Raw genomic sequence first — 13571 nt, forward strand, 5'->3', positions numbered from 1 at the left:
TATATATACAGTTTACTATTCTCATTTTTTACCATTCTGTACCAATGTTAGAATGTTACGTGTTCCTAATTATTCCTTTAAAAATACTATTTTAATATACAGGTAGTTATTTATATTCAAATCTATTTTGGGATGTTTAGATTATGTCACATTGTTTTTTCATTGCTACAAATAAGATTACAAGTAACATTTTTGTCTACATTTCTGACCATCTCCTTGACAAATTCCTAGAGGAGGAAGTGACAGTTTAAAGAATAGGAACGTCTTTCTTGTTATCGACACTTCCTGCCAAACCACTTTTCAAACTACCTTCCCTTTCAGTGGTGTATGAGACTATACTACTCCTTTGCTATCAATGGTTATTACTTTTTAAACAATCTTTGCTATCTGATAAGCAAAAATTGGCATCTTATACTTATTAATAAGATTATCATTTTGCACTTTGAGAATTTTCCACATCTTTTACTGATTTTTAAGTTTTTCATCAATTCATCTAATATTAAGATTATGAATTTGAGATATATGCTAAAAATATCTTTTGAAAATTACCCATCTGCTTTCTAATTTTTCCTGAGGTCTTGATTTCAGAAGTTTAACTTCTATACAACCAAAGGCCGTGCTACTGTGATTTTTGTTCAAAGTCCTTCCCTCTCAAACAGTTAAACATTCACCTACATTTTCTTCCAGTTTTATGGTTTCATTGTTTATATTTACATCTTAAATCCACCTGGAAACTGATCTGTATTTTCAACTTAACCTGCAGAATGTTCCAAACTAAAAATACTGGATTGCACCAATCTAGAAATATCACGAATTTTAAGGTTTCCTGAGAGCAATATTAGTTATTCTTGCAAATGTCTACTTAGTTTAAAGTAATATTTTTACAGAGTAAAAAAAAAAACCTATTTCTTTAAAACGAAGTAAATTGGAGGGAAAGAAAAAATGGCAATGGGGCAGATCTATTTTGGTTTAAAAATTCAAATTAATAAATATTTAAGAGTACTAACTACTATAGTTGGTCTTGATGATCGTTTTGGTCGATGATTAAGTAGTATATCAACAGCTCCCACTACTTCAGAGTCGATTGCCACCAAAAGTGCATCTGCGGACTTTAAAAAAAAAAAAAGTTAAAAATGAAAATTGAGGAAAAAAGGTAAACTATTTCTACTAATTCATAAAGAAAACTATTTTTTTTTAAATTTAAACTGTATTATATACAGTAATACTGAATTTTTAAAAATTTAGACTATCCAAATAGACCATTTGCTTGCCTTAGCAATACTTCTGTGTACTACAATACACACATTTTTATCCTGGTTTCACTGCTTGAGCTGATCAAATAATGAATGCTTGATAGTGGGGTTTATTAATGAAACAGGGCTGATATCTGTAGTATTTAAAGTTGATATGTTATTTTTTCCAAGATGTTTATTTACTCTTGAACTTTGGATCAAAAGAATCCTAACATTTCAAATCTATAAAAGAAATCGCCAAGAAAAATTACTACAAGCAAAGGATTGTGGTCAGTCTAATAAAAGTAATAATCAATACAACCATGAAGTTAGGGGACAATGGAAAATAAAAACAGGAGCCCACTGTTCTCATCTTTAAAGCACATATGGCTGACTGAAATCGTGTAAACCATGACATTAATATTAGCAATCTTTTTTTTTTTTTTTGGCCTTGCTGCGCTGCTTGTGCTTTCTTAGCTCCCTGTCCAAGGATTGAACCCAGGCCATGGCAGTGAAAGCTCTGAGTCTTAATGCCTGGACAGCCAGGAAATTCCCAATATTAGCAATCTTATCAAGTAAAAAACACAAAGAATTTTCTCTGAGGAATCAATGTCCTCAGAGACAAGAAGTGACTTTACAGTTTTACTCCCAAACTATGGCTCATTTTGATAGGCTCCTATCAGAGCCAACTCTGACAGGAGGAAAAAAGTAAACAGAAGCAGAGTAAATGGAGACTTTTCAGCTTTTCAGAGTACCAAAATCTTCAGTCCTATTATGGTACTTAGCAACTGAGTTCAGGTTTTCATTTTCCTTGGCTTAAGGAAAACCATAAAGGCAGAAGCAAAAAGTGGGGATAAGTAACAATTTAATCTAAGAAAATACTCTGATTATTTTCAGTATATACATTTTTTAAACTATTATCATCTTTAATAACTATTTAAATCAACATTATCTCCCATAAAAGTGAAACTGTATCAGATCTTTAATCTTTGTAGCTGAAAAGAATAAAGCTTCTGTCCACTTTATCTAGATGTTAAAAATAGGACTAAAAATGGCAGACTTTATCTGGAGGTCTAAAAACAGGACTAAGCACCCCAAGGAATAGGATGGGGCCACATTCAACCATTAGGAACTGCCTGTGTATTCCCACAGGAAAAACTCCTCACCGTCACGGGAAATTTAATTCATTATTTTATCCCTTAAAACTTTTAGGTTTCATTGAGCTGTAGCCTATTCTTTAAAATCTAGCATTATTATTATTCTGCTTTGCATACATGTCTAACTTCAGTTTGGTACTTGGTCAAGTGAAACAAACAAAAAGAACCATGTGTTCATTTATACTAAACAGTTCACTTATGATTTTTAACCTATAAAGCTAGCTAACTATAGTAATGCCACTGCTCTCAAAGTCCAAACACCAGGCAACTCCAATCATCTGAAACATCATCATGAAATCAGCTGTAAATTTCTTCCCAAACAATACTGAGCTGTCACAAACTAACTTTATGGGCATTATTCCTTAGAAGGAACTGCCTCAACCATACTGACTTAAGAGTTGTCTATAAATGACAGATATCTGGCTTTCCCAAGTACCCTTCCAGTCTTTATTGAATAAGGGAGCAGCTAGATTAAAATCAACAAAGAAGGGAGGAAGGACGAAAAATTGCTAAAAGTTGATCATTGAGAAGATAAAATATCAGCATAGCAAAAACACTATGAATTCAAAGCAGTCTGAAACCATTTGATGTAAGGAAAAACATATCAATAATTTCAGACTGTAAGAAGCAAATAAAATGATTATACTCTTGATGAGTCCCACTTATGATGCTAAAGTTAAATTATATTCAGATACACTATTTAGTAAAGAATAAAGAAAGATTCATGTTAAATCATTCAAAGCTTAAAAGGATAAGCTTCAGGCAGAGAAATATTTATTTACATAAAAATGTCAAGTAAATAAGGAGTTGCCATTGATATGTTCTATACAAATGCTGTTACTTGATACATAAGGTAGTTCTGAAGGGGAAAAATTATTTTTAAAGTATCTATACGTACACAAGATGTCCTCATAAGTTTTGTTTCCCAATTTCTTACAGATATTTGGCTATTCTTTATTAAATCTGCTTAGTACATATTTATTATGTATTAATGGAGTTACTCCCTCCCTTCTCATCTCAGACTTTGTCAACAACTCCCATACTCTTTTGTCTAAGCTCAGATTTTCATAAATTATCTATTGCCTTACCAACGATAAAATTTCCACCTTGGTATTCTATTTGCTGCTCTTGTCTTCTATAGGACCCTGGTCCTTCATTCACAGAAATACCAATCCTAGCCCCTACCTCCCAAAACATGAAATACTTCCTCACTCTTGTTAACTTGACTTGATCCTTTCTCTTGAGCAAGACAAACAAGGTCCCTGCTGTCAATCAGATTATTTGGTGGGAGAAGTTGTCATTGTTGTTTAGTTCGTTGAGACCCCATGGACTACAGCCTGCCAGCTCCTCTGTCCATGGGATTTCCCAGGCAAGAGTGGAGTGGGTTACCATTCCCTTCTCCAGGGGATCTTCCTGACCCAGGGATCAAACCCAAGTCTTCTGACTTGAGGCAGATTCTTTACCACTAAGCCACCTGGGAGATTGCTGGGAGAAATATCAATAACCTCAGATATGCAGATGACACCACCCTTATGGCAGAAAGTGAAGAGGAACTGGGTTTCCCTGGTGGCTCAGAGGTTAAAGCGTCTGCCTCCAATGTGGGAGACCTGGGTTCGATCCCTGGGTCGGGAAGATCCCCTGGAGAAGGAAATGGTAACCCACTCCAGTATTCTTGCCCGGAGAAGCCCATGGATGGAGAAGCCTGGTAGGCTACAGTCCACGGGGTCGCAAAGAGTCGGACATGACTGAGCGACGGAACGGAACGGAAGAGGGACTATAAAGTCTCTTGATCAAAGTGAAAGAGGAGAGTGAAAAAGATGGCTTGAAGCTCAACATCCAGAAAAGTAAGATCATGGCATCTGGTCCCATCACTTCATGGCAAATAGATGGGGAAAGAGTGTCAGACTTTATTATTTTGGACTCCAAAATCACTGTGGATGCTGACTGCAGCCATGAAATTAAAAGACGTTTACTCCTTGGAAGGAAAGTTATGACCAACCTAGATAGCATATTAAAGAGCAGAGACATTGCTTTGCCAACAAAGGTCCGTCTAGTCAAGGCTATGGTTTTTCCAGTGGTCATGTCTGGATGTGAGAGTTGGACTGTGAAGAAAGCTGATCACTGAAGAATTGATGCTTTTCAACTGTGGTGCTGGAGAAGACTCTTGAGAGTCCCGTGGACTGCAAGGAGATCCAACCAGTCCATTCTAAAGGAGATCAGTCCTGGGTGTTCATTGGAAGGACTGATGCTAAAGCTGAAACTGCAATACTTTGGCCACCTCATGCGAAGAGTTGACTCACTGGAAAAGACTCTGATGCTGGGGTGGATTGGGGACAGGAGGAGACGGGGACGACAGAGAATGAGATGGCTGGATGGCATCACCGACTCAACGAACATGAGTTTGAGTGAACTCCGGGAGCTGGTGATGGACGGGGAGGCCTGGTGTGCTGTGATTCATGGGGTCGCAAAGAGTCGGACACGACTGAGCGACTGAACTGACTGAACTGAAGCCACCTGGGAAGCCCATCTTTCTCTTACCACTCAAGTTTTCCTTCTTTCATTCTGCCAAACTTCTAAAACTCATGTGTGTCATTTTCTCTAATTCTACTGATGCCAAAGATTCAAAATTCAATGGTCTTTCATATAATTTTCCTGATTTCTAACCAACTAAGAAAACTGTTTATTTGGTTTTTCACAACGGTCCATGATCCTAACTCCTTTAATGAAATCCTCTCCTTCAAAAGATGTTTATTAATATAGATGCTCCCTGAGAAGGAGTCAGCACTAGTTGTTTGCTCTTCTCTGTGATTTCATCCATTCTCACAGTGTTGGATCATCCCCATGCCCATGACTGCTGTATTTCTCCAGCCCAACCTCTCCCTAGAGATGTAAGCTTTCCATTGAAAACTGCCTGATAGCCCCAAAATAAACAAGGCTAAAACCAGAATTCACAGTTCTCTGCCCCAAGTTTGACTTAGCTTTGTAACTTCCTGTTTTCCTTTCATCATTCTCCCAGTAACCCATGTTTATGATTTTCAGATTATCTTGGACTCTTTCCCAACCCTCCCTTCCAAAGTTAAATACTAAGTTCTATCAATTGTTCCTTCACAATATCTCTTACATTTGCCATTATTTTTCCCCTATTCTCATAGCCACTATTCCGGTTCAGGCTTTAACCTCTTCATACCTGGATTATTATAAAAACTGCTCACCCCAAGTTGTTTATGTGAAGTCGCTCAGTCGTGTCCGACTCTTAGTGACCCCACGGACTGCAGCCTACCAGGCTTCTCCGTCCATGGGATTTTCCAGGCAAGAGTAGTGGAGTGGGTTGTTATAGCCTTCCCCATTTCCTGTTTATTTAATCTATACTGAACATAGCCACTAGATTAGTTTGCCTAAAATACCACTGTATACATCACATCCTTTCTCAGAAATCTTGTAATGTTTCCGTTATTTATCACATAAAACCCAAATTCCTTACACCGGCATTCAAGCCCTTTTTATCAGTTTTGTTTAAGTTATTTTTCCAGGTATTTCCTCTACCATCCAACCCAAATATCTTGTTCAAAAAGGCTCAGTCAATTCACTGTCTCAAGAACATACAATGTACATATCTTTGTTTATATCCTTCTCTATATCCTGTTCCCCTCCTATCTATTAAATACAGTAGTTTTAGGTAATAGTGTAAAAGCATGGGCTCTGGCAGTCAGAACCTGAGTTCAAATTCCAGATCTGGCATTTATGGAATAAGTTTGGGCATGTTATTGAAGCTTTCTGTACCTCGGTTTCCTCCTCTATAAAACAGGGATAATAGTAGTACCTAACTCATAGGGCTTTTGCAGGGATTAAGAAGTGACTATATATGCAATTATTAGTATTTCAAGGCTTGAGCTCAATTGACATTTCCATGAAAGCTTTCTTGATAGTGCCAATCCACAGTGATCTTCTCTTTCCTATGTTTCCAAAACACTTACGGTAAAGCACTAAAGTTTAAGAATAAAACAGGGTTTCTCAATAGTGGCACTACTGACATTTTGGACCAGATCAATCTTTGTTGCGGGGGCTGCCCTGTTCACCATAGGATCATTAACAGCATCACTACCTTCTACCCACCAGAGGCCAGGTACAAACCCACCCCTTAACTGCAAAACCAAAAATGTTTCCAGGTATTGCCAAATGTCCCTGAGGGATAAAATTGTCCAGTTGAGAGTCACTAGTACGACACAAAATAAAATACATGAAAGCACTTTATAACCCCTAAGCAATATACAAGGATCAATTATCATTACCACTCAGCACGTATGAAATACATTTTTTCTATTATTTAATTGATTTAAAATTCATTGTTCAATTCGTTTTAACATACTTTTGTACAGAACTCATGTTCTACTTATTCATTTCCACAATGACACCCAACCAAAGGTTTCGGACATTTGTTGACTGAGAAATAAGACACAGGCAACCCAGGACAGGACACGGTGAACTAGAAAGAGCATGGGATTTGCAGACAAAAGATTTGGTTCAAATCTTAGCTTTGCCCTTATTTATTTTAGAACTTTGGGCAATACATTACAATCTATGAGCCTCAGTTTTCTGCTCTATAAAATATAATATCTATATAGGCTGGCTATGACATTCAAATATGTTCAGGTATCTGAAAGAACCATGTAAATTACAGAAATTTTATATACAGACATATATAAAAAGAAAATGATTATTGTACCATAATACCTCTTGTATATGGAATCATCAGAGACTTTCCTTGTAACCTTATTTTCTAGGTAACTGAAGCTTATGCTTTTAAGTATTTAACTTTAAAATTTAAACAATTTTGACAGAATTTTTCTGCTTTCAGAAGTACTATATATATTCCTCTTCCTTCTCAAGCAATACATACTGAACATAACTTAATTTTCCCTTACTGACTCTGGGCTATTGTTATAAACATCAATTACCATTTGAACATACAGTTCCCTTAGAGATTATCAAGTATGTAAGGCTGCTGATCCCCTTAAATAGAGTCAGAGGTACTGTGCCTAACTTTGTTCCACTGTAGCCTCATGCCTCTTCTGTTGCTCCCATAATTCTCTATGGATTAGAAAACTAAGTGAGTTTGTTAAAGTGTAATCTAAAATGAGAAAAAATAGACTTTGAGAGAAGATTCCAGATAAAGTTCATAAATGGGAAACCTCATCACATCTAATCTGGCTGCTCAGGGGTATTTTTTACTTACTTTCTGGTTCTTGGTGGTATTCTGGATAAATGAAATTTCTGGAAAAGCAATTTTTTTCTACTTAAATATGTATATACAGAGATGATACCACATGTTATAATACATATATATAATATTTATGATAGAAATGTATATAGGACTAACCTATTAATTTTTTTTTAATCTATGAGTGTTTCCTGATATCTCTCTTTAAAAGTCTCATTAATTTAAAGAAACAACACAGCAAATGCTCAAACTATTTGAAAGGAAAAAAAAGAGCCAGAATTCAAATGCAAAGTTCCATGATAAGCGAAACAAAAAGGAAGGAAAATAACATTAAATTTCCTTCATATCTCTGAACTAAATTCTTTCAAGATATACATGCCTACTTTTTTACCTGAACTGATATGAAGACAAGCAAGAAAGGTCAATATTTCCCAATTTAAAAAATTTCATTCACATTTAGTTATAAGTAAACACTAAATTTCAGACAAAAAGAAAAATTTAATTTTAAACTTAGGAGAAAATCAAAGTCAAATTGAAAATTGCTTTGTATGTGAGAAGTACTTTGTTCTTATGCTTGTAAGTTATATGGGCCACAGAAATACCTGTTCCCCTGACACTTCCAGAACACTTGTACTATTTTTAGATATATAAGTAGTAATAATATAAGTAATAAAAACAAAGTTATCTTTAATAAGTCAATAATTTACTTCTGTCAGATGTTTTAAAACAGATAAGATGAGGAGTGAAAATTGGGGAAAAAAATCAAGTTGAAATACTATATTTTTTTAAAAGGCTTTTTTTTGGTTTGTTTTTAAATTTTTAGTAGCTCAAAACAAAAGGTGAAAGAGAGAAGAAAAACAGAAAGGAAGAAGGAAAAAAAGGAAGGAAGGAAGAAAACTAGAGAGAAAGGACAGAACATGGCATATCTAACAGTACTTAAAAGCTACTGGATAAAATTATCTAGCCTTGTACCTGACAACCGTAGTCCAAAAGAAGCTGCAGTATATCCAAGTTTTCGTTTTCAATAGTTATGGTAACAGCATTTCTCCCAAGCACATCTACGCAATTTATGTTCAAGTCACCTGAACTGTTTTCCTCCAAAATCTTTTTAACCATATAATAGTCACCTAAATAACAATACACAAACATAATTTAATATCCATGACACGTTAAATAAGAACAACTATAAAGAAAACTTAACCTGATGATTTAAAAGATTAAAAAACCTAAACTCATTTTTGTATATGGAACTGCGCAAAGAAAATGTGAACATTTCCTTGCTGAAAACTTATACCCTGATTAAAAAAAGATATGTACATCAGTAACAAACAGAAAAAATAGAAAAATTTTAAATGTACAGTTTAAAATATAAGTTGTTTAAAATTCAAAACTGATTGATGATAAGGAGAAAAACTTTTAGAAGATATTTAAAGTAATAAAGAATGTCTAAAAGTACAGACTGAGTGCTAGAAAAATAAGATAGAAAGGATTTAAGTTTTATTTCTCAAATACATACACACATTTAATTATTAAATGGTTAAAAACAAGATCTAGTAATAAATGGAGGGTGTTATGAAAAGGTTTTTACAGGGAAAAATACACTTTGGAAAAGCAGTGTGAATGTATATGCTCGTGGGTATGCACAGTAAAACAGAAAGATGCCCGAAATTCCTAGTCTCCTCCCCACTCTACCCACACACACACACACACACACACACCTCATTAATGAAGCTGTTTAAATTAAATGATGGGATATTCAGCTCACAGAACTCTAAAGCAGTACTATGATTAATGCTCATAGAGGCCAATGTCAAACTATTTCAAAGTGAAATCTGACCGTCAGGATTATGCAGATTAGCTTCTGCCTTACTCTACCCCACATCAAAACAGCTAATGAATGGGGGAAAATGAGAATAATTATGGAATAATCATTTTCACAGAGGGCCCACTATACTTGTCTGCTAGCCAGCTGGTACAGTAAGTAAAAGGGGAAAAAATCAAAAGAGAAATGCTAATTAAATGGAGAAAAAAAAGCTAAGAGGGTTTTGTTTTACTTCATCTTGCTTTTTAAACATAAGATGAATAAACCATTAAAGTGACTTGCAAATATAGCTGTTCCTTGGCAGTCTATGAATAAGAAACAGGAAGAGAACAACCAGAAGGAAAAAAGAAATGAATGATTTCATGATACAGAAAGAGAAATTCTAAAACTGGACTGAGTGAATAACAAAGAAAGGTAACAGATTTTTTTTTTTTTTGGTTAACATTTCAAATTACACTATTATTTTTAACCAGTGACTTTTAAGTCCTCATTTTTGGAAGGTGTTGAATGGTAGTTTTCTTGATGGTGTATTCCTTAGTTCCATCAAGAAAACTAGTCAGAAAAAGAAATTATTTCCTCAAAGCACTATTAATTTATATTTAAATACTAATGCTCCATGGCAAAAACTTATCAAACACTTCGCAAAGTGAAGTTCTGAATCACAAGGTGAACCAATAGTGAACATGCAGATGGATCAGTGAAAATTTATCACTAATCCTAGAAAATAACTTTAAAACCTTATTTCAGGTGAATTTATTTCAGTGTCTTAGTTGTAGGAGAATGCTACCCATAAAAACTCTGGCTCTATTTTCTTTGATTTCATGATGTGCCTAGGTGAGGAACAGTTTTTTCTTTATCCTTGGGACTCATTTCTGAATCTGACTCTGTCATTCATTAATATGCAATATTTCAGCCGTTTTCTCTTGAAATATTGCTTCATTTCCATATTACTTTTTCTCCTATTGGAACTTCTTTAGGTATTATCCTATTCCAAATTCTGTGTCTCTAAAGGTATTTTTTTCTTCTTTCTTCCTCTCTTTTCTGCTTCAGGATAATTTCTTCACAAAATTCTCTTCAAGCCATTTATTCCTCCTTTAAATGTTTCTGCTGATTACTCCATTCATTATTTTTTTAATGACTATATTTTTTATTTCTCTAAGCTTTACTGGATTCCTTTCCAAATCTTTTGATCTACTTTCTTATGTTTTCATTTCATTAAGTTTTTTGTCATTTAAACACTTATTTTATGGTCTCTGTATGACAACTGGGCTTCCCTGGTGGCTCAGTGATAAAGAAATCCCCTGCCAATACAGGAGACATGGGTTCGATCCCTGGGTTAGAAGATCCCCTGGAGAAGGAAATGGCAACCTATTTCAGTATTCTTGCCTGGAAAGTCTCATGGACAGAGGAGCCTGGCAGGCTACAGTCCATGGGTTGCAAAAGAGTCAGACATGACTTAGTGGTTAAATAACAACAAAACACAATATTATCTGAGGGCCTTACGGATTTAACCCTATTCATTGTGTCACTTGTGATAATGAAATTTTCAATTGGGTACTGCAAACTCAACTTCATGCGGTTTAACTTTGGCAAACTAGGCAGCCTAGTTTGAAAGCTTGCTCCAGCAAGGATGTGTGTGTTTGCTTCTTCCAGATAACTCAAGAGGTTTTGCTAAACTATGAATTCCTTTTATTTTCTCAGTTTAGATTTTCCCAGAACAAGAAGTTAATATTAATTTAAATTCCAGGCCAACAAGAGGCAGGAACATAGTTACAAATTCTTAGGGAAATCTTATTTAAAAGCTTCTTTGCCGTCTCCCTTTGCTGATGGATGGGTTCTTTTCCTCATCTACCCCTTTGCTACAAGTATATAGTCCTTTATGAATCCTGGTTTCATGCTTGTATGATGTTCCAACTCTCCACTTTGTACAAACTCAAGGCTTTGTAACTTACTTCCATATGGGCATTAAAAGTCTAATCCCAACAATGCCCAGACCATTAACTCTTGCTCCCACCCATAGAGCAGTCAAATGTCAGCTTACACACTCCTCTGTTTTAGTCTTTTCTTTGTTTGAATTTGTTTTCCTTACTCTCTTGAAAGCTCAGTTGTTGATTTAAATGGATGTTTGTTATATTTTATCTAAAATTTCTATGTGATTTGAAACAGAAGGGTCTTCAGATTATTTAGTCAGCCGTACTGTTAGAGACAGAAAGGCATAAAGAACTATATAAATATAATTCTTACAAAATTTTATAAATTTCATGTATAACAAATGGTCAAAAACAACTGCTACACATTTAAAAGTTTGAATTACTGTTTAAAAAGTAATTTGTATTGCAAATTCATATTCTACAGCTTTATGGTTTCAAAGACTATTTCTATTACAGTCAGGGGGCTATACAAGGAAAATATAAATAAAATTTATAATAAAAATTTTACTAAAATTTCCACCCTGCCACAGCTTGACACACTCACGCAAAAAAACAACCACAAACTATAGTCACAGAACCAATAGGAGACCTAGAGTGGTTCCTGAGCATTCTACCTAAATTTAAATTTGCAAGCCATTTAAAATAATGTACCATATTCAGAAAGCCCAGAACAGTCTTAATATTTATAATGAGTGTATATGTAAGAAGAGGTTAGTAAATTTAAAATACACAGCAAGAAGCTAGTTATAGAGAAGGATTACAGTAAAAATGTCTTATGGGTCAGGCAAACATAGAAATGTTTTTCATTTTACACTGAAGTTGCTTTCGAAAGTTACATACATCTTTTCGAATATCACATATAGAAGGAAATGCAACATGATCCATTTACTTTTTTGGCTAGATACTTGTCTTTATTCAGTGAAGGAAAAAGAAACTTTCAATCAATTCCATCAGTAAACAAACTCAACAGCAAAAACTTCTCAGGCCCATCTCCAAAATATCTCCCATACTTATCTACTTGTATCCATGTACAAACACTGCTACCCTCAGTCCAACACACCATCATCTCTCTCCTGGACTCTGCACTGACCTTGTCACTGATATGGCTGCCTAAACTCTACTACTGCTATGTCACTTCAGTCGTGTCCGACTCTGTGCGACCCCACAGACGGTAGCCCACCAGTCTCCGCGGTCCCTGGGATTCTCCAGGCAAGAACACTGGAGTGGGTTGCCATTTCCTTCTTCAATGCCTGAAAGTGAAAAGTGAAAGTGAAGTCGCTCAGTCGTGTCCGACTCTTCACGACCCCATGGACTGCAGCCTACCAGGCTCCTCCATCCATGGGATTTTCCATGACCCCTCTAGTACAGGGGTCAACAAACTTTTTCTCTAAAGGGCCATATAGTAAATATTTAGGCTTTGTGGGCCATACTATACCCATTGTATGTACTCAACCCTGTTCTTGCTGCACAAAAGTGGCCATAGACCATATGTACACAATGAGCTTCAATGTGTTCTAATAAAACTTCATTTATGGACACTCAAGTTTAAACTCCATATAATCTTCATATTATAAAATATTATTCTTCTTTTGATTTATTCCTGACCATTTGAAATGTATGTAAAAACCATTCTTTTCTCACAGGCTTTATAGAGACAGGTGGTGGGTGGATTTGGCCTGTGGGCCCACCTCTACTCTGGCATCAGCCCTTTAATCCACTCTCCACCCAGCAGCCAGAGTGATCATATGAAAATCAGGTTTTTAATCCTCAAGACTTTTAATCACACTTAGTAAATTCTGGATCTTCCCTGGTGGCTCAGACAGTAAAGCGTCTGCCTACAATGCCTACCATGTGGGAGACCCATGTTCAATCCCTGGGTTGGGAAGATCTCCTGGAGAAGGAAATGGCAACCCACTCCAGTATTCTTGCCTGGAAAATCCCATGGATGGTGGAACCTGGTAGGCTACAGTCCATGGGATTGTAAAGAGTTGGACACGACTGAGCAACTTCACTTTTAGTAAATTCTATAATCTTTACTGTGGCTTACTAAGCCCTATGGGACCAAGGTCTTGCTACCATTCAGAATTTACCTAGGAGCCACTCTCCCTCTCACCTACTATGATCTTTTTACACCAGAGTTTTCCAAACTGCAGGTTGCAACCCATTTGCAGTCACAAAGTCAATGCAGCAAGTCCTAAACAACAATTTAAA

The 13571-nt window shown here is 35.7% G+C and overlaps 1 protein-coding gene across 4 annotated transcripts in view; it reads right to left on the bottom strand.

Moving 5' to 3' along the window:
• TRPC1 (transient receptor potential cation channel subfamily C member 1) overlaps nucleotides 1-13571 on the bottom strand; it is a 59805-nt gene that overhangs the window by 39244 nt on the left and 6990 nt on the right. The window contains exons 2-3 of one of the 4 annotated variants that reach the window (XM_055412345.2): nucleotides 8580-8734; nucleotides 1008-1109 (exon numbers count right to left, since the gene is read on the bottom strand). The exons of 1 other annotated variant lie outside the window; for it this stretch is intronic. In XM_055412345.2, coding sequence (XP_055268320.1) covers nucleotides 1008-1109; nucleotides 8580-8734 — 257 coding nt within the window. The remainder of the gene's footprint in view (nucleotides 1-1007; nucleotides 1110-8579; nucleotides 8735-13571) is intronic. 2 more of the 4 variants (XM_055412354.2, XM_088840044.1) reach the window with 2 other exon arrangements.

This window comes from Moschus berezovskii, chromosome 1 (genome assembly GCF_049115385.1).
Source record: "Moschus berezovskii isolate FMDL1 chromosome 1, NW_MosBer_1.0, whole genome shotgun sequence".
NCBI lineage: Eukaryota > Metazoa > Chordata > Mammalia > Artiodactyla > Moschidae > Moschus > Moschus berezovskii.